Source organism: Colletotrichum fioriniae (genome assembly GCF_027942845.1).
Source record: "Colletotrichum fioriniae strain IMI 355084 chromosome Unknown scaffold_5, whole genome shotgun sequence".
NCBI classification, from domain to species: Eukaryota; Fungi; Ascomycota; class Sordariomycetes; order Glomerellales; family Glomerellaceae; genus Colletotrichum; species Colletotrichum fioriniae.
In genome coordinates, this window is record NW_027076841.1 from 538,234 (window position 1) to 562,684 (window position 24,451).

Sequence of the window (24,451 nt, forward strand, 5' to 3'; positions counted from 1 at the left end):
ACGCCGAACCGACCGGGCTGGGGGGTGGCCAAGGTCCACGGAGAGGAGGATGAGCATTGGCAAGGGTCTCAGGATCCATGAAGCCCTTGGGGTAAAAGAAAGGGGACTCTCAAAACCTCGAGGGCGGCTCCAAAAAGGGGAGTATCATAAGATGGAGAAAACGTTCAGAGGGTTACTCTCTGTTCCCGCCGAGAGAATGCCATGGCCGTCCATCAAGCCAAAAGACGGCATCTCAGGACCGATATCAGGTCTCGGCGCATGACTTATCAGGAATCAGAAGCCTTCCCGGTACCACTTTTTCGCAAAGAGCTGTCGTAAGCGGACTGGAGTACACAGTATGCCGGTACAGATTTTTTCGCTAGGGAATATCGAGGAATGCCGCATATTGGTCCAAAGAGGGCGATTCGATGGGCTCCAATAGATGGAAATGGTCCAGTTTTTCGGTACCTTGTGCGTCGAGGGGTACTGGCTATGGGCACTATGGCACTATGGAGGGATGGCGGTGGTCTCAAGGTGTTGCAAACTTGCAGTAATTTCAAGGTTGAGATCGGCGCTTGGATCCACGCTACCGCGCTCGGGAAACCGGGGGGGAGGAGATGGGCCAAGGGCACAAGGCTCGAGTGTTCGAGACGCTGCGACGGTCCAGGTGCGGCGGCGGCGGCGCGGACGGCATGGCATGCACACTTGGATTCGCGGGCCAGGTACCGCACTTCGCCAATTCGCCCAAGGTGGCAGTGTGGCACGGTCATGTAGGTACCCGTTCTCCCAATGAATCTCCAGCTTCCCGACTTCCAACCTCGGCGCACCCTCATGTCGTTGGACTGGCAGACTGGACGTGACTTGAACTGAGAGAGAGAGAGAGAGGCAGTGGCGCGCCCAGCGCGTGCAGTATGGAGTACCTACCTTCGCTACACATCTCAAGATTCCAGTGGGAACGCAAGTACTCTTGGTCTTCTCCTCCCCCCGTCAGGGGTACAGCTTGTTTGCCGGCAGTCAACCCCCTTGGCTTTGTTCCAGATTGGCAATCCGTCACGCAGAATGCATGGCAGGCACCGCACCGCCCGTCCGTCTTACCGTGCCTGCCACACTTGCCTTGACACAGATCATTGCCATGTGCTGTTGGGAGTTTGCCTCAATCGCTATCTGCGGATTTGCGTACGGAGTACTGTACTACTGATACAGACGGAAGTAATATGAGATGTCTGGGACAAGTGCTTCGTCTCTCATCTCCGATCCATTCCAACAGTCATTTCTCAACTCATTTCCCATCCAGTCGCGTAGACGGTTAGGATTCCCAATCCGATCAGTCCTCTTCCTTTAGGAGTATAGGCTCAGTTGGCTCACCCAGCTTCAGCCTCTCTGACTCTTCCTCTGTCAATAGTGTGACATGGTGGTCAGCCACACACCTACAGAACACAGCACAGCATTATTCCAGCATGCCCATACCCGTAACAGCGAGCCGCCGCCGGGATTTCGCAACCGAGAAGGGGGAGAAACCCCAGGGCTCTGTTTTAGGATCCCGTCTCTCTCTCGGCTCCCCTTAGCCTCTAGGTAGTACTACTGTAGTATGTCCCCAATTAAAATCAAGAACAGACTGACGATCAGCATCCGAAAGCCGAGTCAGACCACACCATCCACCATTTTTTCAACTTTTCGGCTCACTGGCTTTCAATGGACAAAACACAAGGGGAGGGGCCAAGCGAACGGCCCTGGATCGACGTTGCTCTCGGTTGTGAGACTCCTTCTGATTCTCAAATCCACTGTTCCCAGTGGTCAGTCCCATCCCCCGGAACAAAATACTTCTGTGCGGCGCGCGCCCTGCTGACTGACCACGCTTAATTTTGATCCGTAGGCCGAATACCTCGCTGAGGCTCGCTCTCGTGAGTCTCGTCTCTCGTCTCGTCTCGTCTCCCCATATGATGGAATAGTAGTACACGTCAACGTAGCATTGCAGACACGGGACGCGAGATCTAAATTTGTACAAACAAGAGAGTTAATCCGTGTTTCTTGAACCATGTCGATACTTAGTAATAATACATCTTGCGTGTGGTGTGTTTTTTGAGTTTGGAATACAGAGAACCACCCCGTCTGACACAAACACGTCGAGTCTGTAGTTAGCCGCAGCCCGAACGTCGTCTCGTCGCATCGTCCTGTTATACCCGCCGTCTCATTAGCTTTTTAGGTATCCTCTACGTCTGACACTGAACCGTGAAGGGAGTGTATCTTGTACAAATATGCGAAACCAACGCCTGCCGGAACCCGTTATATCCCAGCCCATACCACCAAATTCATCATGCCGCTTTCTCCTACGTCATGATCACAATAGCAAAATAGTCACATACGCCCAGAACACCTTGCCTTTATATCATCAAGCCATACCGTCTGTCATCTTTTAGGTGGAGAGCCAGTCAAGGAACTCGGGAGTGAAGTAGCTGATGACAATGGTCGCACCAGCTCTCAGGATACCCTCGGTCGACTCGAAAGCCATCGCCTTCAAGTCGAAAACGCCAGATTTGGCCGCCGCGTGGATCATGGCAAACTCGCCACTGACCTGGTACGCGGCGACAGGCATGTCCTTGCCAAGCTCCTTTGCGTCGCTGATGATGTCGAGATACTGGCTGGCGGGCTTAACCATGATGATGTCAGCACCCTCGCCAATATCACGGACGATTGCGCGGCGGGCCAAGCCACGTCCGCCCGGGGGCAGCTGGTAGCACTTGCGGTCGCCGAATGACGGGGCAGAGCCTGCCGCGTCACGGAACGGACCGTACAAGCAGCCCGAGAACTTGGCCGAGTATGACATAAGCACCGTCTTGTGAGCGATGCCCTCCTCGATCAGCTTCAGCTTGATGGCACGGATACGACCGTCGTTCATGTCCGAGGGAGCGACGCAGTGGGCGCCGGCCACCGCGTAAGCAATGGCAACGTCGGAAATGCGGTCAACGGACAGCTGGTTGTTCAAGCTGCCGTCGTCACGAAGGATACCGCAGTGGCCGTGGGAAGTGTACTCGCACAGGCAGACATCGGCGCAGATGAAAAGCTGAGGGAAACGCTGGCGGATGGCGCGAATGCTTCTGATAACAGGTCCCTCTGGGTCGTCGGCGGCGGTGCCAAGAGCGTCCTTGGTCCCCGGGCGCACGGGCACACCGAAGAGCATCACGGAGCGCAGACCCTTGCGCACAAGCACCTCCAGCCAGGCCATTGTTTTGTTGATGCCTCGGCGATATTGGCCGGGCAAAGAGGGAATGAGGATCTCCTCGTCGTCTTGGTCGGAAATGAAGAGAGGGTAGATGAGCATGGACTGAAGAGAATTCAAATCAGCAATGGTTTATGGATGACGAAACGGCGTTATGCCTCAAAAGGCAGGACTCACCTTGGTCAACTGTCTCTCGGCTTGCCACGAGCGGGCAAGGGGGTGGAAGTAGCCGCCGTGCAGCTGGCTGGAAATGTCGCCAGAGATGCTGACGCTCGTCGCCGCTGTGCTGGCGTAGGACATGGCGCGGGAAACTTGCGACCGGCCATCGTCAATGGTAGAGACTGATTGAGGGCCGCGGGGTCGGCGCGGAACGCCGGACTCCCTCATGGTAAGATCCTGAACAAGGCTGGAGAAGGACATGTTGTATTACGGCGTTGTTGAAATGTATTGCAGCTTTGAGTACTGAATGAGGGGTTGAGTCGATGGGAGGAAGTGGCGAACAGTGATCGGATTGCGAACAAGCAAAGGGGTCGCGGGAGTCGCAATAGTAGATTCGTGGTGGTTAAGCACTTTTCTTTCGCCCGACGGGTGTCGTCAGGAGTTCAATTCGGCGGAAGGGATTAACGGCGACGAGAACGACGTTATCTGAAAAGAGATGACTCGGAAGGTTTGAGACTGAAGATGGGAGAAATACGACGGTTGAGGTGGCACAGGAGGGAGGTCAAAAGGGTTCGCTGCGCCAGAAAGTTGACGGGATTTGAAACGGACCAGCTTTCCCTTCCCGCTTTGGCAGGCACGGCTGGGACTCGGCAGGAGACGGAGTTGAGCGTGGAACCTTCCTGCCAAGCCGTTCTGGAAATGGACCAATGGTATTGCGCATTGGAACTGCTGACAGACCAATCACGGTCCAATCTTTTCCAATTGGCCCTCTCCGGTGGCGGCGTCTCCGCTTCAAACGGGACCCTCCTCTCGCATTCTCCGATGTCCGCGTGCGTTCCAACGGCGAAACCGAGCATGTTGTGCCCGTAAGCCGGTCAGCAACTTTCTTTTGCTACCATGAGGGCTGACTAAGATGATCGAGATGGTCAGAAACCTCGGCTGCCGAATTGTTTGCCTTGCATATTTGTTTGCTTGCAGCAATCTGTATCTACCTCTACCGTTATTCCGAACCGCTGTCTCCTTTCCGAGACATGCTCTGTTAGAAAATTTCCTCCCCTGGCCCGCTGCCCATGTAACGGCAAAAGGCGAAGGGCTGGGCACAAACCTCTCCTCGAGGGATCCAGATCCCAACACCGAGATGCTCCGAGCATCTCCGCAGGTGGCTACGGCTGGCTGCAGGCCCGTTGCTCCCCCGGTGCCCCTCCTAAGCTTCCGTCCCGTAGTTCGCCCCATCCAGAACGTTCACCGGTCAAAACGGCTGCCCGCAGGCCCCGTCGCCGGCCACAGTACACTCCGGTGATGCTCGGAGGGAGCCGAATTCAATATTCATCTTTGGACTTTCTCTTCGCTTGCCAAATGTGATAGTATTGGATAATTGATTTAATTATAAACAACCATACAAAACCTCCCTATGGAATTTCTACGGATCAATGGAATATGCTATTTGGCCTCTGCTTCATGTTTCCCCCTTTCCTGTTAGGCTACATCGAGCCAGCGCTTATGAGGTTGAAGCTGGATCCTCCTGATCTCTTTGCTATAATGTGGACAATTCTCCAAGAATCACATCAACATCCCAGCGAAGTTGTACTCCACCTGGCCAAGCCATGTTACGCCCCATCGTCTTATGGTTCAGCTTGATCCCATGGCTATGCTCTTCCTAATGCGAAGCGCCATCTCCGTGTCTAGACAGAGTTACCGATGCCCTGATGTGTTTGTGCTTTCGGGCCGGGAATTCTAGATAATGACTCTGCGTAGTCCCAGTTTCCTGCTTTTCTTCAGCGCAACAACCAGCCACGGCGTTCTCATGTCTTGAGGTAAATCTCCGCCACAGCCACGGTCCATGATGTTTACCAGCATGACACACAATCGAGATCTCCAAAAGGTTTCTTTGAGATTGTTTCGAGGCCATCCGAGTACCTTTGCTGTTTCCCTGGACGGCATGCTGCAAGCCCTTTTGAATGAGGACTTTGTTGGGCCTCGCCCCTCAACCCAAGACTGCAAGATGACAACTCCGGATGGTACAAGTCAGGCGCTTTCAGGGGCACTCAGGTTCACACCCAGACAAAGCCACTGAGTCCATCTTTCGTGAGCTCTTTCAAACTGCGGCCTGGATTCGCCCCTCCAAGCCGCAGACTGAGTTATCGTCACCCGAGGTTTCCAGTGCAAGTCACAAGTCACCCGGGGGCCGCGCCCGAGTCTCCGCTCTTATCCCTCCTTGGAACAACCAAACGCCGAACGAAACATAGGGCTTATCTCGGAGGCTCGAAACAGGAAGCCACGACGGTGGGCTTGGTGTTGAGAGGAGGAACGTCCGAACCTTCCCACGGAAAAACCTATTCAGTTGGAAGGGCGGTCTCGGTTCGCTCGCTTCTTTCTTTTCCTCTTCCGCACCTCACCATCGTGTCCCCCACGTTCGCTCCCCACGATCCCCCAAATTCCTCAGAAGCAATCGCAACTATCAACCCGGTCGCCTGTTGCTGGCTTTAGCAGCAGTAGATCTCAAGAAAAGAACTTCAATCCCGTTGCAAGGTATTTCGGATTCAGACGAAGCGCTGTGTCCCGAGGTCGTTCTCTGATTGCCATCAGTACCATCTGAAGCACTCCACGTTCGTCAGCTTTGGCTCGTCAGCATCGAGCACTTGGAAAGAAATATTCCAGGCTGGCTAATCACTCACCGTACAGCTTCGCAGCATCAAGAACCTCAGCAACCTTCGCTTCGTCGTTTTGTCGTTGACTTTCTCTCTTCCCCTAGGACGTTCGGCGTCCTATTCACTCCTTTCTCCCAGTCAAAAGACGCCTCATGTACGATGAAGAAAAAATCCATGAGCACCCTCGCCAATCTGGCGCCACGTCGTCGTGGAAAGGGTAACAAGAAGGAAGAGAAAAAGGAAACTCAAGGTAAGTGACAGTTTTCTCGTCTCGTTCGGTACCAGCTGACACTTGGAACAGCTCCAGTTACTCCTTCGCTGCCTGCGAACCGAAGCGGTCCCGCCCATCCCTTCAGCTACCCTGATCCAGGCGGCAGCATGGATCAAAATGTCGACCGCTTGGCCAACGACTTGCTGGAGAGCACCATATATCATCATCCAAACGGTTTGCGCAGTCATCCATCCGTTCTTCTCTGTGGAACTGAACCGATGGGTATCGCACCTATGATCTCTCCTTATGTGCAACCCACGGCGCCCTCGACGTACCGAATTGTCAACCTTCCATCGGAGGATTTTTCCGTTCATTGCCAGTCTGACATCCAAGTTGCGGGAATCGACGAGGTTGCTCCGGCTATCCCTGCAAAGTCCTCACGACGCCAATGTGGTACGCAGGAGAAGAACGTCGATGGCTTCGTCGACCCCGAGAATCGTCCTGCGATTCTCAACTTCCCGCATTCCAAGACCACGATGCTTGACCCCGGCAATAGACATCCTCTGTTCCTGCCTTCCTCTACAACGGTCCCACTCTCATACGGCGGATGCGATGACGGGGATGATTTCTCACGGACTGCTGTCGCCGAGGCTCTTGCTGCCCGGGCCGCCGTCGAAGAGGCTGCTCGCATTCAGGCTATCAGCGGCCAGGTTTCTACCGAAGAGGATATTGACGCCGAGGATATTCCCGTCCAGAACGTTCTCGCCCAAGCTCTGGGTCCAGAGAATGATCCTAGATCAGGCTTGATCGACCCCGACTTGGTCGATATGAAGACCGATGCAATGCTGGCTGCGACTCAAATCCTGAAGCCTCCCGGTTCGGAGAAACCCAAACTTCCTCCATCAAAGACTTCCTTATTTCGTCGCCACAAGGTTGTCTCCAAGGTTCGCCACGTATTCGAATCCATCCTGCCTAAGCCTGCAACGCCAGAATCGAAGATCAGGGGTAAGATCTCGGCGCCCATTGGTTTGACCACGTGCGATCTGCCCAACCCTGCGGCGCACTATCACCTCGAGGAAATCGAAGTCGAAGAGACATCTATCGTCAGCTCTATCGAGCTTCGTCTCAACGAATGCAACAACCTGCACAGCCACAAGGTTCAGAGCATCGTCGGAGATCGCATCGTTCGCAAGGCCGTGGCTGATGACGAAAGCTCGGTTTGCGGCAGCGATTCACCGGAAGATCCCTTCTCGGGAGAGTTTGAAGTCGCAAATCGGCCTCCAACTCCTTTTGAGCATCGCCTCAAGAGTAGCCTTGACTCTACTGGTGTCCCTCCGGTTCCGTTCCTGAACCCTTTCGATAATGAGAAGGACTTCGATGCCGACCTCGAAGGAATCTTGTCTGAGAAGCCCGTCTGTGCTTCAACCCCGCGTCGACCCGACCGGAAGGCAGCCTCCGGGGAAAGCCCCTCTAAGCGGTATGTAAAGGCTGACGACCGTCATCTTGCCTTGAACAACGATACTGAGGGAGGCCCTAGTGCTCCCGGCCCTACCCCGAAAAAGTTGAGGCTGTCGGGCGGCTGGAGACTCTTCCGTGATCAGCCTGAGCCTAGCACCAAGAAACACCCGTCGCCCAGCAAGCAGGACCTGGAAGTCCTCGAAGATCGACTCCGCGATATGGTCATTGATAAAATGGAGCAGGAGCCTGAACAGCGGCCAGAACTGGAGGCCAAGTGGGAAGGCGTCCTCGCACCGGCTGCCCTGGGCCGCAAGGATGTGAACGCTGCGTTGATGTCGAGCGAGGGCAAGCAGCCTGTCGCAAAGCCTACTGTCGTTATCGGCGAGGCTAGCGCAGTCTCACTACGTCGATACAATCGCGAAGAGTTCACCCGTATCACGACGGCTGGTTCCCGAATCCCTCGTCCCTCTCCTCGGTATACCTCGTACACTCGTCCTTCGAACTTCGATGCGCTGGATATTGACGAGTTGCAGTAGGATGTGACCGTATATGCTCCGAGACGTCGTCGCTTCTAGGGCTCGGTCGCGAGATTTTGATGAGTCTGAAAAAATTGGATCATCTTTGGCGGCACCACTTAGGTGTCTGTTCCATCGGTTCTTTGCCTGCGGTTGTTCTAGGAAGTTCGCCCGAGGACCACCAAAATCAAAGATCTGGTATCGTTGCTGACTTCCACAAGCTTCCACAGCTGGCTTCAACAATTTGGAGACGGCTCGCCGGGTTCTTTTCTGGAATTTGGAAGCGCCAATTCGGCAAAGCTGTTGAGTATTTCCGCGGCCAAACATTGAGATGGTACAACAAAGTCACCTATATTCGTTGATTGGCCCGCCACAAATTTGTGTAAGTTATTGTTGTCTCCTAAAATTCGCTAGCTCATGTCCTGCAGAAGAATACATCCAATTTCGACTTGGACTGCTTTTCGGATTCGGCTGCACATTTTTTCCTTTCTCATGAGATTCGAGGAAATCATCAGGTCTCCAGTACTCACAAGCACCACTGAGCAACATTAATACAAGTCCTACGGCCTTCCTTACTAGGTCTAGGCAATCGGTTGCTATGCGAATTTGAGTAACAACAATTCGTGGACCACTTTTCCTACGACAGGACAACAGAACAACTCTTCTCTTTCAGACTGTGCCACTTTGCGACCCTACCCGACCCTGGGAGAAATCGGATGAACTGAACATCAGTAAACCGCAACAAGATTCTCCCATTCGCCGAATTGCATACAAATGCCACCATGGAGGACAGATGTCACATTGGGAGGATAATAAATGGTGTAATTGGAGGCTAGGGGGAAGGAAGCTCAGATAGATAGTCACAATTCAAATCGTTTCAAAGTTACCAAGTGATGTGTCACAATCTTCTCAATATCAAGTGAATAGGGTAGTTTGCTTTAGTTTGTTTATTTCACATCGTAACACAGACATGGTATCTATAAACCAAATCGCTTTCAACAGTACTAGTACAGTAGGTATCCAAAATCCATCATAATCCATACACATAAGAGACTCGCTTGTTGGTATCTATCGAAGAATGTAGCGATAGTGGGGTATCTTGTTTATGCCGCTACGCACACGCTTAGTACCGGTGGGCGCGGTGCGAGCCGCGACCGTCGGTGCCGTGCATGCGGCGGGTGCCGGCGGCCTTTTGACCGGGGCGACGGGTCAAGGTGCCCTTGAGCTTGAGCATGGCACCGGAGATTTTGTCGCCCATGGAGGGCTTGCGGCGCTGGTGGTGGACGGGGGCCGTGTGAACGACGGGGCCGCGGCGGCGGGAGAAGAGACCGCCGCCTCCGCGCTTGGTGGTTCTGGTGGTCTTTGTGGTGGTGTGGTGGTGGGTTGTGTGGGCAGGCGCGCGGCGGCGAGAGAAGATGCTGCGGCGAGGGGCGGCGGTGGTGGTGGTGTGGCGGGTGGATCTGAGAGGCATGATTGCGGTTTTTTGGGGGGTTTGAAGATGTTGTTGAAGTGGTTTTGGTTGTTTGGGTGATGGGGTAAGACTTGAAGTCTTTTGGTTGTTGTTTGTCTGAATTGGTTTGTTTGGTTGGTAGCTTGATGCTGATGATGAGAGAAGAGAGAGTTGATGTAAGTGGGTTTGGAGGGTGGTTTATATGCTTTCTTGATGGTTCTATTCAGGGTCGCGGTTTTGGAGGGTGATCAGCTACGCAGTAATTCTGTTCCAAGTCAGATGGCGTATGTTGGTAAGGTTGTGTGATTTGGGCATGTCATCATCGCGGGGTGGGAGGTTCGTGAATAGAACAGGGGGGGTTGGTTTGGGTTGGGTCTTGCGGGATCAGGGCCCCGGGAGAGGGGATGATGTCAGGGTCCAGGGGATCTACAATTTGTATGCGTGTGTGTGTGTCTGGTCTCTAGTCTTGGTTCTCTATGTCTCTCCAATACGCAGTACATACTGCGCCAACGGCGACAAGGCTATCTCTCTTTTCGTATGAACAGCATTGGTGTGTGGCATCCTTTGGTGGGATTGATGCGCAAAGGGTCCGAAACCTGCGTCTTGGTTCCACACTTTGGACCCTATTTTCGTTTCGTGACCCTCTCCCTCTGACGACAAAAGGAAGATGGGCAAAACGTAAGGAGGGGAGAGGTGGGAGGGTGTTGTCGGACCCTGATTGTGGGAAAGGGGTGACGTCCCTTGCAGTTCATTCCCATCGGGTAGGAGGACTGGACACGGGGTACATTCAGACATTGTTACGTAGGAGCCAGGCAGGCTGTATCCAAACATGGGTGATTGGAAATGGCCAAGGCTGGCCAGAACAGCAACTTTGGGGGGAAGAGCTCAAAGTGAATTTGCTCTCCGTTTGTTGCGAACCTGCGACTGCAAGGTGAGGTCAAGGTGAGCGTCCAGCCCCAAGCCCATCAGCCCAAAAATCAAGTTTTGGAGGGTCCTGTGGCTGGTGACGTCGAGTTGCGGTCGAGGGAAGGAAGCCCATTGGGTCCAGCCTCATACCCTTGTCTCTTTGCCCCGGAGCGACGCGCTTGCGCCAGAGGACTAGGATTGTGGATTCCGCCAATTAGAGTTGTGGCACGGGCAAAGGTGTGGCTGGCCGGGTCAATCAAGGCACCTTAGGTACCTTATGATGTCATGCGCAACGGGCGGTTCGTAACCCAGCAGACAGATGTGGCTTGTCATACCTTTACGGACAGGTCTGGGCCCAAACGGTTCCCTTCAGTTTCTTGTTTTCTCCCCCCGGTTAATGATCAAAACGTACCTTAGATAGATAGACTGGCTGACTGGACGGTCTGACCTTCCCTCTTTGTGTCTATCACACTGGCTGATCTCGAAGATTAGTGTATTGTTGGACGCATCGGTCGTTGGTGTGAGAAAAGTTGCAATGGGGGAGGGAAGGGATGGCACGGGGCATTTGCGGCCGCTGACGACGGTTTGACTGGGTACTCTCTAAGACTTTCAATCATTCGACGTCAGTTTTTGCGGGTTCAAGACCTCTCTGGGCCTCTTGTTTGGCCACGGACTCGACTCTACCGAGCGAGGTCAAGAGAATCCTCTCGGGTCTGGACTGAGATGGAACGCAATATCACTGAGGGGAAATGACATCGCTGGTGGTCTTGGGACGGTGATCCCCTTGATGGTGCATTTTGTCCGGTCGTCAGACGTACGGCTCCTTATCGCCCATGTGTCAGATCTTCAGGCCAAGGAAGGTAATGATGTTGGTGAAGCAGAGATCAAATGTTTGAAGCGCGGAAAGCGATGTTGTCGAGGCGCCCACGGAGCCGCTCTCCCCAAGCCTTGTCCAGGTCGTCCTGCCACTTTGCGTGTACAAAGATTCGTTGCCATGCTTTCCGGGAAATCTTATCCTCATCAATGCCCGAGTACTTCTGTCGATAACGTATGCAGCCAAGTAGTATGTGGCTTGGAAATGTTGGCTTCTACCACCGCAGCGAGGGCCGCAGCGAGTGCGGTGAAAGAGAGCAGCTCCATACTGAGCATTCATAGTTGATATGAGATTGTTACGCAGGCCATTCTTCTGATGTGGCTATTGGTGGAGGTAAGATGAGTGCTCGAAGCTTGTGGTTTCTGTCAGTTCGGGATAGCCTTCACACTTCGATCTGCAATGATTAAAGGGGTTGGATCAGTGGAACTGCTGCTTACTCCCCTGCGCGAGAACGACCCAGCCAAGCGGTATTGCTTTCTTTACATCGAGGACATCACCATCGAGGTGGCTGGCCGCGCCACTGAACCGTCAGAGATTGATTGCATGTTTGATGGCTCGAGAAACCTCGAACAGCACATGGTTGCCGTCGGTTCATTCAACTTAATGATCAAACCACTCCGACAACCAACACTGTCCAAGATGATGCCGTCTAGTCTCCACGCCCAGAAAGGTTATTTTTGATCCTAGCCAAGTCGTCGCTCGAAAACCCCAGAGCCCCGACGACGTATCCCTCCCAGCCGCCATGCGCTTCCTGCAATGCCGCGATAAACGCGTCCCAGCACGACGCCCGCAGGCTGCACAGGTTGTAGAAGCCCGGGTGTTGTTCGAAAGCGAGGCTACCGCCGCCGGCGCGAGCCTGCTGGAGGAGCCGCTCCCTCGCTGTCTCAGTGCCGATGCGCGAGAGCATGTAGTCGAATCGGATGTCTTCGGGCGCTGTGCCTGCGAGAGATTGTAGGAGACCTGCCATCACGCCGGTGCGGTCTCTTCCAGCTGTAAGGGTTTTCCCGTGTCAGTTGGGCTTGGCTGGCTACGCCGTACAGTTTGTGGCCCTTTTCCCGTTGTGATGTCCAATCAGGTAGACATACCGGTGCAGTGAAAGAGAAAGGGTTCCTCGGGCTTGTCACGCACATGCTCCAAGATGGCTCGGTAGATGGGCCGGTACAAGTCAAGGACCTTGAGGTACTCCTTACGGAGTCCAACTTCGCCCCCAGCTTCGACGAAATCGTTCAGGTCAGGTGGGGTGTGGGCGCCCGCGCTTTCGAGCCATGTGTTTGTGACCCCTACGACGTCTGGATCGGGATGCTTCTCACGTTCCGCAGACTTACGAACGTCAAAGACCCGCTTCACGTTTGCGGCCAGCCACTTGAGCGCCTGTGGGTTTTGGTTGGCGACTTCGAGCATGCCGCAGCGGTATACGAGACCTGGACGGACGCCGGAGCCGGGCACAGCGCCGAGGTCGCGGATATTGATGAGCTCGGGGACGGGGACGAAGGGCGGCGTGCTCAAGGCCTGCTGTAAGAGTTTGGAGGGGATGGGATCTTGGATGTCTCTCTCCGTGAGAGCTTCTAGCTGGTCTCGGGTCATTGACATTTTGGCGATGAACAAAGTTTTTTCAATGTTGGAAGAGGAATGAGAATATTGGCAGTATCGCATTTGGGTATCTTAAAGGAGGAGGAAACTATCTTTTGAGGCGAATGTCTGTTGTTGGCGGTGAGGCAGACGGGAGCCTGGGGCAGGCAACATCTGCGCCCTTCAATCATTGAATGGTGGTTGTTGGAGTATACATTTTGGAGTTGGAAGCAGTCCTCTGTAAGACGCGGACAAATGTAGCCCGGTCCCGTTGAGATAAGCTTCTTGAAGATTTCTAGCGACAGGAGCTAGTATTCGTTCCACGAAACCGCCATGTGGCGCCAAGCCCCGAATATTGAGATATATTGATATTGCCGTTTGCGGACTCGGTATGATAACGGCTCAACGTTCTGTGTAGCGGGAGCGATTTTGCAGCAATGAGGCTCTTGTAACGGGTAAATTAAGCCATTTGCCAGCAGACACACATGAATCCGTGTGGCCGGACTTCCTCTTCAAGTAATGGTGTACAAATGACCTTTCCTTTCCCATCAGAAATGTTGGACATTCTAAGGATACTGGGTGATGAAGTAGAGGATGTTGTTTTAAAGAAGTATCCCTGAAGCTCCCATCCCTGCTCCCCCATGTCCAGATAAGATAACGTCTCCTTATCAACCTGGAAAGATGGCGATAAGGATATCGACCTTCCACACCGAATTTCAGGACGTCGTCTTCCAACAAAGCAGGCCATTTGACTCAAATTGAGACACTAATCACCTCGATGAGTGGCTAGCATTCCAGCGTCATGTCCTCAAATCCAATCTTGAGGTGGGGACTGGGCCTCTCAGCCGCCGCGGCCGTGGTCGCAATCGCCGTCGTGCGCCTTCAGCAGCCCCTCTTGGGCGACATCGATGACACCCAAACGTACTGCTACCAAGGCGTCCGTACACACGACGAGGACCAGCCGTCAGCCCAGTGCTTTACTGTGGCCGACGGCAAGTTCACCCGTGTGTTCCCGTGGGATGACGCAAGCTTAACCACAACGGCTGGTTTCGTTATTCCTGGTCTGTGGGATGGCCACGGCCACCTGAGTCAGTATGGCGAGTTTCTCTACTCGGCCGATCTTTTCGGAGCCTCTTCTTTGGATGATGTTCGGGGCCGTTTGAGAGACTACGTCGACAGCCGTCCCGATGCCGGCACCAAGAATGAATGGATTCGAGGAATTGGCTGGGATCAGTCGGCGTACGGCAGAATGCCGACCGCTGTGAGTTAACTTTGTCCCTATTTTTGCACTGACGTTCCTGATTCCCGATAAGGCAGATATTGAAGAGGACGAATCTCTCAAGGGCAAGTACTTCATGCTTGACCGGATAGATGTCCACTGTTCATGGGTGTCACAAGCGGTGCTCGATTTGTTGCCCGCAGATCTCCCAGATGTGCCTGGCGGTGAGATCGTTCGCGAGCCAGGCATGGGGGTCTTTTGTGACAACGCTATGGACCTGATTTACAACTTGTGGCCGAAGCCTGGAGCCGAGAAGAAGCGGGCCTTCATTGCAGCCGCCATGGCTAAGTTGAACGAGGTCGGTCTGGTTGGCATGCATGATGCCGGCGTCTTTCCGGAAGAGCTCGACCTGTACGCCGATATGGCAGGCACGGATGACTGGACCGTCCGCGTGTATGCAATGTTGGAATGTGCTCAGCGTAATACCTTTTGTCCCGAGGACGCTGCTCGGGTGTTCCGTGAGGATGACTCTTTCAGCGTCAAGTCCGTCAAGCTTTTTGCAGGTATGTTTTGTGAAATGTTTGACATGAAAAGGTCCACTGAGACTAACGTTCCCCAGATGGCGCTCTTGGAAGTTGGGGAAGTGCTATGATCGAACCATACAGTGATCGTCCCGATACCGCCGGCTCTCTTCTCGTCAACGGTTCGACCTTGAAGCAACTTGGAAGGTCCTGGGCATCCGTCGGATACCAGGTCAACATCCATGCTATCGGTGACCTGGCAAACCGCTACGCTGTCGACACCCTGGAGGCTGGCCTGCGAGACGTATGCCCCGATGAGGACCTTGCAGATTGCCAGGCTCGACGACGATTCCGCATCGAGCATTCGCAAATCATCCACGAGGATGACCAGAAGAGGATCCATGACATCGGCATTATCCCATCCATCCAACCGACACACGCGACCTCCGATATGAAGTACGCCGAACTACGACTTGGGGCAGAGCGCACCAAAAAAGAGGCTTACCGAATGCGGTCACTCCTGGACGTTCACCCGATCCTGGGCAGCGACTTTCCCGTCGAGCCGCCCAATCCCTTCCAGGGTATCTATGCTGCCGTCGCCCGCAAGAGCCCCCATACGGGTTATGGCGTCGATGGAAGCGAAGACGGCTGGCATACCGAGGAGGCTCTAAGTCTCGACGAAGCGCTGCTAGGCTTCACCAAGGGCCCGGCATACGGTGCCTTCATGGAAGGACGAGCCGGCCTCATTAGGGAGGGCGCACTGGCTGATTGGGTCGTGCTGGACCAGCCTCTGGAGGACTTTGACCTTGACGAGCTGCGGGAACTTAAAGTCAAGGAGACCTGGGTGGGCGGCAAACAAGTCTACGCGCGGGACTACGAGTGACGGGCTACCAAGGTTCACGATGAATGATTTTTAAAGAGTTCTCTCGGCTTTGGTCCACGCTCACTTTGACATACTGAAGACCGCGATTGAAAGGGTATTTGCCCACGCCAATGACTTTTTATGCTTAAGAGATATGATTCCATCAACACAACTAAGACCAACCTGTGCTGTTTCCTCATTACATTCGCTTTAAGCGGACGGATGGCTTTGGCTGGCCTACTCGAAAGATAGAAAGGTAACCAGAGGCATTCGAGACGAAGTCGTCTAGGTTAGTACCCATCTTATCCCCCGCCCATCTCACGCTTGAGTATCGACAACAAGGCGCATTTATGACTTGACAACATCATATACCCTTCTATCATTTCCCGTTCTAAGACGTTTCTCTCCGGAGATTCTGGGAAAAGCTTCTTCACGACGGAAATGACAACTCTGCTATGATTTTGATCTTTGCTTCTATTATTAACTCTTCAAAGCAGAAATATCGACGGTCCTCAAACTTTGGTATATAAAAGATCATCAGAGAACCCTCCCCATCCACAACAAAATCGTCCAAGACGATACCGAGAAAGAGCCACGATGCCGTCGACGATGTCAACCCACAGCGCGACAGCCGCCAGAGCCTGGAGCATATGCATACTTGTATCCCTGATGCTCATGGTCTTCGCAATGACTTTTGGCGCCTCCATGGTGCAGGTTTCCGTCCAAGCATACCTGCGAGAGTCTGTCTGCCGACAACTCTACGGCTTCCCCCAGAAAGTCCCCGTCAACCACGTTGTATGTCACGCCGACGCCGTTAACAAGGAATTTGAGTGGACCGAGGTTATCGTCCTGGTCTGTCAGTCCGCCGGTGGCCTCCTGTCCGCCTACGCCATGGGCAAATGGGCCGACGTCAGGGGCCGGCGCGGGGCTTTTGTCTTGGGCGCCTGTATCTGGGGCCTCTTCTCCGGCATCCTCATCACAACCATTCAGACTTCATCACGCGGCGTCCTGTGCTTCCTCTTTTTCGTTATCGGCGTCGGAAAGACGTCCGCCGAGGTCGCTGTCTTGGCCATGACGAGCGACACCACAAACGACCGGCAGCGCTCGAAACACTTTGGCCTCGTGGTGTCTTCCGCCCTTGCCGGGCTAGTGGTCTCGAACATCATCCACAGATATGCTCCCCTCCTAGCCCTCGAATATTCGGCCCTGATCGGCTGCGTCGCCTTCTGCGTCGGCACCTGCTTCATCGTGGCGGTTCCTGAGCCCCTACGCACGCAGCTCGAGGACTTTAGAGGCGAGCCGCCCCCAGAGATCCTCCCAGCAAACCAAGCCACCAGGCCACTTCACCGCGTTCTCTCCGCTCTGAAAAGGTTTCGCGCCATGCCCCTCCTCGCCACCCTCGGCCTCGTCCTCGCGTTGGCGAAGACGGCACCGCCTTCTCTCGATATCTACTTCGTCACTAGGTATAGTCAGATCGCTCACTTCCCCTCCACGACGACTCTCCGCGGCGACGTCGTGAGCTACTGGGCCCCGCTCATCGCCATCGTCCTCATCACCTGCCTCCTCCTCCCCTCCATCTACGGCTGCTGCTCCCCATACCGCCGCCGTGTTCCGGGCGACCGCATCGCGCTGCGGGACTACCGCCACCTCCTCCTCTCGTCTGGCCTAGTTGTCCTCACCAGCACCGCCGCCCTGTACAGACACTACCTCTTCTTTCTCGTCGGCTCCCTCTCCGCCGCGGCCGTCGCGGCGACCCTCCCGGGCCAGTGCTGCTCCCTGATGCTGTACGGGCTCGGCGTGGCCGTGCGCGCAAAGTACGCCGGCCGGCTGTTCGGCCTCGCGGCGACGGCGGAGTGCGCGGTAACGCTGGTGCTCGGCCCGGCGATCGGTCTCGTCACGCGAGACTCACACTGGGGTGGCGTGGCGGTAGTGGTAGTCTTCTCCGCTTCGTTCATCGTCTTTGGGGCCGTGTGGCGCGCCGAGGCGGTTTGTCGGGCTCCTACGTACGAGAGGCCCGGCGCCGGGGGTGGTGGCGTTGAGGCTGGGATTGAGCTTTTGGATGTGGGAGGACTTGCGGCGCCTCCTCCGGCGTATGTGGCTCGTCAGGAAGATCAACCTGCTCCGATACCGATACCGGTACCGATAATACCTTAGATTCTGCCAAAGGTACGGAGAAGGATAACATTTCGGTTCTTGATCGGTATGGAAGGACCACACTGTTGAGGGTCCATTACGGGAAAGGGTAGATTGATGGAGAGATGTTCTTGAGGCCTGCATTGTGTAACTTTTGCAGCGTATGTTGCTTTGTGCGCCTGTTGTTTGACTTTGGTACGGGAGTACTCAAGTGTACCCTAGGCATGATAGCTATCGGGGGAGGTCGTGAGAAAGGCCGTCATCATTTGCGACGCGACCAATCTCTCTTGGAACAGCATACTGGCACCGGTCAGGCAACTTTTTATCAGATTGTGGCTCAAATCATTTTGCCTCCCCGAACAGTGAAGTTGGAGGGTAATAGTAGTATCATTACGTATATAGACCGATGGAACCAATGTATCTCAGCCTCCTGTGCCTCTCTCATGCTTGAGAAAGTCTTAAACCCCCCTTTCGCATGACCTGAAGTTCTACAAGGGTTGAGAAACGCGCGACTCTTGTATTGCCGGTTACTAGAGAAGCGTTTGTATGCCAGAACAGAAATTCTCTATGAGGCCTGCTACGGCCAACAAGACTTGATAAGAAAGACTTGTCTTGTTTTCCGAAAAGGTTAAGCCTCAGTCTGCTCTTCAGGCTCCGTGAGCGGTTTCTGTCCGTACACAACGTCGCTGTTTGACGACGAAATTAGCATCCCGTCTTTGGAGCGGCCACTGGCCTTGGACCTGCCCAGAAAGCATCCCAAAAGAAGGAGCAGACTCACAATTCAACCAAAGCGTGGAAGACGGGCGGATTGGCCTTCAACTCGTTCCTTACGCCCATGATCTCCACTTCGACATCCTCCTCCGTCCGCCCGAGGACTTCGGTAAACATCTTCATGGAAAATCCCTCCAGACCATCAATGGTCAGGACCAGATTCATCATGCCCAGGTCCTTGTAGTGCCGGTCCTTGGCCCACGGCGTCAGCGGCGCCTTGTACTTCTGCGCCGTGACGTTAATGAAGCCCGCCTCCCGGACGCGGCCCTCGTGCCCCGGACCGGGGGTCGGGTCGCGTCCGACGGCCCGGATGGCGCCCAGGAAAGCCTGGTTCCACTTGTACGTGGCGTGGTCTTTTGTGTAGCTGCCGTCCTCGGAGTAGAATTCCGGGTTCATATCGAGGAACTCGACCCAGCCGCCCGGGTTGAGGTGGCTGGATTTTTGAGCAGTCGTTGTCAGTATCAGTACCCAGTGCGCATGTCCTGCTCGGGAATGGGGCAGGGAATGGAGAGGTGGGGTTTTACTTGTAAATGTTGCGAACCAGCTTGGGCCAGTCCGTGATTGAGGCTGTCATGTATCGGCACATGATGAAGTCGTACTTTTTGGCCTCGACCCAGGGGCTCTCGACGTCGTCGATCTCGAACCTGACGTTAGGAGGAACCCTTTTCATTCCGTCAGCCATAGTCAAACAATTAGCGCCCGAAAAAAGAAAACCGACCATTGGGGCTGAATGGCGCTCAAGTCATTCCCGTAAACCTATGCCACAACATTAGCCTTCACCATCGGTGAGGGGGACGGACACACATGGCAGCCTAGCTTACCTCGGCGCGTTCAAAGATGTCGCCCATTTCAACAGCCCCTGTAAAGATTTTGTTGTGTCAACTCCGACCCTTTCCACAACAAAGTTTTTTTTGGAATGGGTTTCCTCATACAAAGTCCAGTGCCCGTTCCGATATCAAGGATCGATTGGATCTTGTCCCAATCGAGAGGAGCATGGAAGAGCTTGCTGCCCGTTGCCTTGACAATCATCGCATGGGCGAGATCAAGTCGGTCCATCTCCTTCTAAAAGGTTTTTAGACTTATTAACCATCTGGCTTTCGACTTGATGATGAGAGGCTCGTAACAAACCTCGTCATTGGGGAACTTGTAAGCTGAAATCTCATGTCAGATCTTGCCGAGAAGAGAGCAAGGTAGCGGGGGAAGAGGTTGAAGGACGTACTGCCCGGCCTGTAAGCGTGATACCGTCGTCCATACTCCACGGGGTAATCAACAACGCTTGATGATAGCGAGGCGGTGAAATTGGAACTGGAAGCATGAGTGTTTGGTCAGCACCGGACGTTGATCACTCCGTCATCGTACGGGGGCATCGTACATGCGCTCATCAATTGAGGAGGTATCGTCAGTTGTCTAGCGGTTTTCCATGTCAGCGATGCAATTATCAGTCACTAACAAACCCACAACAGGTCACCAACATTGCCTTCTTCCTCGGGCTCAAGAGGCGCCGTTGCGGTGGGGGTTGGCGTTTGTGCCGTTGTCGTCGCTGGGCTCTCGGCCTGTACGGCCGCTGCAGGTGAATCTGCCGTCGTCGTTGCGCTCTCGGCCGGCACGGCGGCTGGAGGTGAACTGGCCATTTCTGTTTCCCGGTTGCTTTCCTCAGCGTACCAATCAATTTAACTTGGAGCCGAAGATAGAATAAGAAAAAACAGAGTCTTGACAAAGAAACAGAAAGAGCAAATGGCGATACGCAAAGCTTCAATAGCATACACTCTCTAAGAACAGGACTGAAGGAGGGAAGGGGGTGTTTTTGTAGGCATCTGAGCCGGTCTCCATAGTTGGGCGACATGGGTTTGATGAAATGAAATAAAGCTGCGGCAGGCTGCAGAATCACCAGAACCAACAGAGCGCAGCTTGAAGGCCCAATTGGCTCTGCTCCGACTTCTCATTCGCATGTATATGCAAGTCAAATGTTGGTTGACGCGTCTTGTCGTCCAACATCCGACCCATTGCATGTTTGCCAACGCCCTCCCCTCCCCTCCCCCTCTCTCTTCCGCCTAGATGGGAAGGCGGTTGTGCCATCCTTGCGTTGATAAATGCATGCGCTCTATTGTCAATCCCCGGCGTTGGGCATTGTTTGCTTCGCAAATTTTCGGACATGGTGCAGCTGCTTCTTTATCGAGTCCCTAGGGTAGTCAGACTTGGGAGGGACCCATGCATACTTTTGTCCTTGGTTTCCCAATGTTTGACTTCGACTCCATAGTGGCCGGCGACATCCCGTCAACGAGACCAGTCGGTGCAGCGTAGAACGTAAAAACAGTCCTGTCTACGACTTGACAGACAAGCAACACTCAAACTTTCCCCCAACTCACCGAGTACACACCCCCACTAAGCTCACAGAGACCACATAATCATCGCCACAGAAGCAGCTACTAAGGCTCTCTCTTCTAGGCCCAAGGTAGGTCTCGTTCCCCATCTCTGCCCCCTTCCCTCCCATCTTCGGAAACAGAAAAGGAGTAAATGCCCAACCACGTCTCACGCCGTACATTGATTGAATAAATCACACAAAGGTACTCTGTACTACAAGAACAAGACTCAGATGCTCTGACAAGCTTTCTCTTCGCCGTATTGAACTTGGGGTACGGAGCTGGCTGAGGAGATGTGAAATGAAGGAAGGTGGACACGGCCTATATCCCTCAAAGTTTATAATCGATAGTCAAATATGGGCAGTGCGACTTACACCAGCAGCAGAAAGCAACACCATACACTTTTACCTTTGACCGCTTCTCGTCGTCCGGCTGCTGAATCTACTTGACGGAATGCGGTCTGAGACGGGAGGGGAATGGAAGGCAGCAAGACACTAATATAGATATACTCGGAGGCATCAAACCATGTCCATGTGTTGTTGTCTTCACCGACCAAAACCATGTTCGAGATCAATGAAAGACCTAACTTCTGTATCCCAAAAGAGATTCAAACCAACGATGGGTTGAAGAGGAGCAACTGTGTTGAGAACTGCGGATCCAATTTTATACCAACTACTTACAGCGAAGGCAGAAACAAAAAAGCAGATATTACCAACTTACTTGGTCACTCTGTCGCCCCTGCGAACTAATAAGCCGCGTCAACTATTGACTATCAGGTTTCCAAGGTATTGTTAGTCTCCAGTTGGTCATGGGAAATGAACTCGCTTGGTGTCGTGAACAAATCAAGGCAAAGATCATAGCATGAAGAGCTTATATCTGATCGTGACTCAAGGGGTCCATTGTACAGATTGCAATGTATGAAACATCTCCGACACTCTTGCCTTCATCGGCTCACAGTCAGTCCTCTTCGAGAAAGGCAGACATGTTGTCAAGACAACTCGTCATGTCCACTTACTTTATAGAAATGGACATTAAAATGATGTCAGCATACATCAACCACTGGGGAAATACGAAACTTGAGAATGTGTGAGTCACTGATATAAATCGCGGTATGGAGAGTAGCTTCCGTAAGATAGTGGATGAATTGTCTCATTTCTATTCAATGGACATATCGGTAAAGGCGTGAATGGGTCGACATAAACCCCTATCTTCATTCCATAACCCTTCCATAAGTAAAAAGGTAAATATCCACGACGCCATTGCCTATCCATAACAATCCTGCCCATCCAAAGTCGTCCCTCGGTCTGGTCCCGTAGGCCTGTTCTGACCGGGTCGTCTAACAAAAGGTAGATACGAGAAAGAAACATGGGAGGTCGTCCCTGATATATAGGCAAGTAAATAGTTGTAAATAAATCGTGATCAGGGCCGACGCCCATCATATGGTGTTTTTTGTTTTTTTTTTCATTGCTTTTCATCTTTTCTTAATCTTTCGTGGCGTGTTCATCGCCGAAGGGACTACGTCCTCTCTCGTAAGAACTTGTCCTTTGAGACCGTCTGTCGGGGCCGGCGGCGGCTCGCCTTGTTGCCTCTTCAATCACGGCACTTAGACTGTGGTTGCTGCGAACTGCTGCTGGGGATGGCTCAGGAGGGTCGGAGAAGGGGCCCTGGTCGACTGCCGGGCTTTCATCGATAACCGTCACGGCAGCCGATTCGCGGGCGGCCGCCGTGGTGCTAGGTGGCAGAGGTGTGCCTGGTGCCGAGATCTCTTCTGATGTTGATGATGCCTTGGATCCAACGCTAACTTGCTTAGGGCCGTTGCCGTTGCCTACACGGACAACCTGCACTCTCTGGACGGGGGCGGCGGTGGCGGTGTTGGCGTTGTTCAGGAAGGTAGATCCGACGCTGAATGTGCTGTCACGGCTCTTGGGACGGCCAGGAGCGTATTTTTCATAATCGACGCTGGGGACGGGAGGAGTGCTACTGCCGTTGGTGCCGACACCCATAGACTTGACACTGACCACAGCGGCCTTGGCGCGCATACCAGTCTGAGCGGGTGCTACAACAACAGCATTCTTGCCGTAGATGGTGGAAGCGATACTGGGAGCGATGCTAGATCGAGGAGCGTACGAGGTTCTCGCGACAGACGTGCGGTCAGAGTAGCCAGAGATGCCGGAGTAGGTGGAGTCGCGCAATTCGCCAGGGACGAAGAAGTGTTGCTCCTCGTACGGTGACGGGCTGCTTGCAGCAGAGTTGGAGGCGTGCATCGGGATAGGGGGAACGGGAGGGACGAGCAGAGTTGGTGACGTGGGAGTGGCTCGGTTTGTGACGCCGGGGATGTAGGCGATCTGGATTATGTTGGAAGCGCGAGTGAGTACTGTTGATGCAATCGAGTGAACGGTGTGTGTTGAGTCGCGGTTGGTTTGTCGTGGCTCGCCAGTGCTCTTCTCGTTGATCGTCTTCTCGTGGGTCGTCTCTGCATAGGACTCTTGGATGATTGACTGTCTCTTGGTCTTGATGAAGAACCTCCAGACAAGGTATGTGGCGATTGCGATGACGACGAGACCGCCAATAACACCGCCGACGATGGCACCCGTGTTGGGCTTGCTGCTTGATGAGGATGATGATTTGCTGTCGTCCTTGGCGCAGATGGCCTGGGCACAGGTGCTACATGTCGGGATGGTGAAGGAGCAGAACTCGTCGGACTTGCAGTTGGTAGGGCATGTCGGTGCCTTGTCCTCACACTTGAGGCAACCGTTCTGTCTGGGCAGGATGACTATGGAGGTCATGTCAGCAAATGAGATTCAATAGGGGGCGACGGTGATGTCTGGTGACGCACCAGCTTCCAGCTCCTCGAGCGAACGGAGGTGAAGGTTAGGGTCGAATTGAGCCATGATGATGAAGAACAAAATGGCCTGGGGATGAAGTGAGAAAACAATAGCCAGCGACGCTGATCGAGCGATGCCGATCGACGAAGCGAGACCGTTAGGCGTAGAAGGTGTCGATCAAATCGGAGGGGGTGATCAGACGGTCGAGGCGAGTGGACCGTTGGTCGGTACCAGGGAAACCGCGAGTTGGGGAAAGGGCAGTAGATATAGCGAATGGATAGAAAAACCGTCGGGTAGATGAGACAAGTCGCAGTGTGCTAGGGGTTACGGATACACGTTGAGGAATGGATTCGTGGCGAGGCGAGGCTGGCGTGTGGGCGTTTGCTGGACTGGAATGGACGGGTCGATGTGCGAAGTGCGAGGGAATTCGGAGCGGATAGAGTGAGAGCGAATGAGTAGTAGTAGTAGTAGTAGTAGTATAGTAGTAGTTGGGATAACGAGTGGACGAAGAGACTAGCTCGGCATTTGAGGTGGTGGAAAAAAGAGGCGACTAGGCGATTGAAGTGAAAGACATCAACGGCGGTTTGTCGTTTGTCGGCCGCAAGTCGACGTCGACGGGTTGACGGGGCTTGAATGTCTTTTGTCGTCGACGGGATCTTGTCTTGGTGGGCGGCGACGGAGAACCTGGAGATGTTGGGTGGAGGAAAAGACGGAGGTGGGAATGGGCTGCTATGAAGAAAACGAAAGTGAGCAGAGAGAGAGAGAGAGAAGCAG

The 24,451-nt window shown here is 53.8% G+C and overlaps 7 protein-coding genes across 7 annotated transcripts; 3 read left to right on the top strand and 4 right to left on the bottom strand.

Moving 5' to 3' along the window:
• Window positions 1-2,392: 2,392 nt before the first annotated feature.
• HEM2 (Aminolevulinate dehydratase) lies at window positions 2,393-3,616 on the bottom strand (the record flags this gene model as incomplete). The annotated part of the gene is made up of 2 exons (XM_053194811.1): window positions 2,393-3,301; window positions 3,374-3,616. 2 exons carry the CDS (start codon window positions 3,614-3,616, stop codon window positions 2,393-2,395), a joined length of 1,152 nt encoding a protein of 383 aa, XP_053047691.1.
• Window positions 3,617-6,177: 2,561 nt separating this feature from the next.
• On the top strand, window positions 6,178-8,208 carry N0V96_004891 (uncharacterized protein; the record flags this gene model as incomplete). Its single annotated transcript, XM_053194810.2, has 2 exons — window positions 6,178-6,253; window positions 6,305-8,208. 2 exons carry the CDS (start codon window positions 6,178-6,180, stop codon window positions 8,206-8,208), a joined length of 1,980 nt encoding a protein of 659 aa, XP_053047690.2.
• A 1,102-nt stretch (window positions 8,209-9,310) lies between these two features.
• N0V96_004892 (uncharacterized protein) lies at window positions 9,311-9,658 on the bottom strand (the record flags this gene model as incomplete). Its single annotated transcript, XM_053194809.1, has 1 exon — window positions 9,311-9,658. One exon carries the CDS (start codon window positions 9,656-9,658, stop codon window positions 9,311-9,313), a length of 348 nt encoding a protein of 115 aa, XP_053047689.1.
• Window positions 9,659-12,066: 2,408 nt separating this feature from the next.
• N0V96_004893 (uncharacterized protein) lies at window positions 12,067-13,007 on the bottom strand (the record flags this gene model as incomplete). Its single annotated transcript, XM_053194808.1, has 2 exons — window positions 12,067-12,407; window positions 12,503-13,007. The coding sequence occupies 2 exons, from the start codon at window positions 13,005-13,007 to the stop codon at window positions 12,067-12,069; spliced, it is 846 nt and encodes a 281-aa protein (XP_053047688.1).
• A 781-nt stretch (window positions 13,008-13,788) lies between these two features.
• Window positions 13,789-15,609, top strand: N0V96_004894 (uncharacterized protein; the record flags this gene model as incomplete). Its single annotated transcript, XM_053194807.2, has 3 exons — window positions 13,789-14,247; window positions 14,300-14,768; window positions 14,825-15,609. The coding sequence occupies 3 exons, from the start codon at window positions 13,789-13,791 to the stop codon at window positions 15,607-15,609; spliced, it is 1,713 nt and encodes a 570-aa protein (XP_053047687.1).
• Window positions 15,610-16,185: 576 nt separating this feature from the next.
• Window positions 16,186-17,742, top strand: N0V96_004895 (uncharacterized protein; the record flags this gene model as incomplete). Its single annotated transcript, XM_065757257.1, has 2 exons — window positions 16,186-16,190; window positions 16,212-17,742. The coding sequence occupies 2 exons, from the start codon at window positions 16,186-16,188 to the stop codon at window positions 17,740-17,742; spliced, it is 1,536 nt and encodes a 511-aa protein (XP_065614026.1).
• Window positions 17,743-22,333: 4,591 nt separating this feature from the next.
• Window positions 22,334-23,743, bottom strand: OPY2 (overproduction-induced pheromone-resistant; the record flags this gene model as incomplete). The annotated part of the gene is made up of 2 exons (XM_053194804.2): window positions 22,334-23,625; window positions 23,689-23,743. 2 exons carry the CDS (start codon window positions 23,741-23,743, stop codon window positions 22,334-22,336), a joined length of 1,347 nt encoding a protein of 448 aa, XP_053047684.1.
• Between the last annotated feature and the right edge of the window lie 708 nt (window positions 23,744-24,451).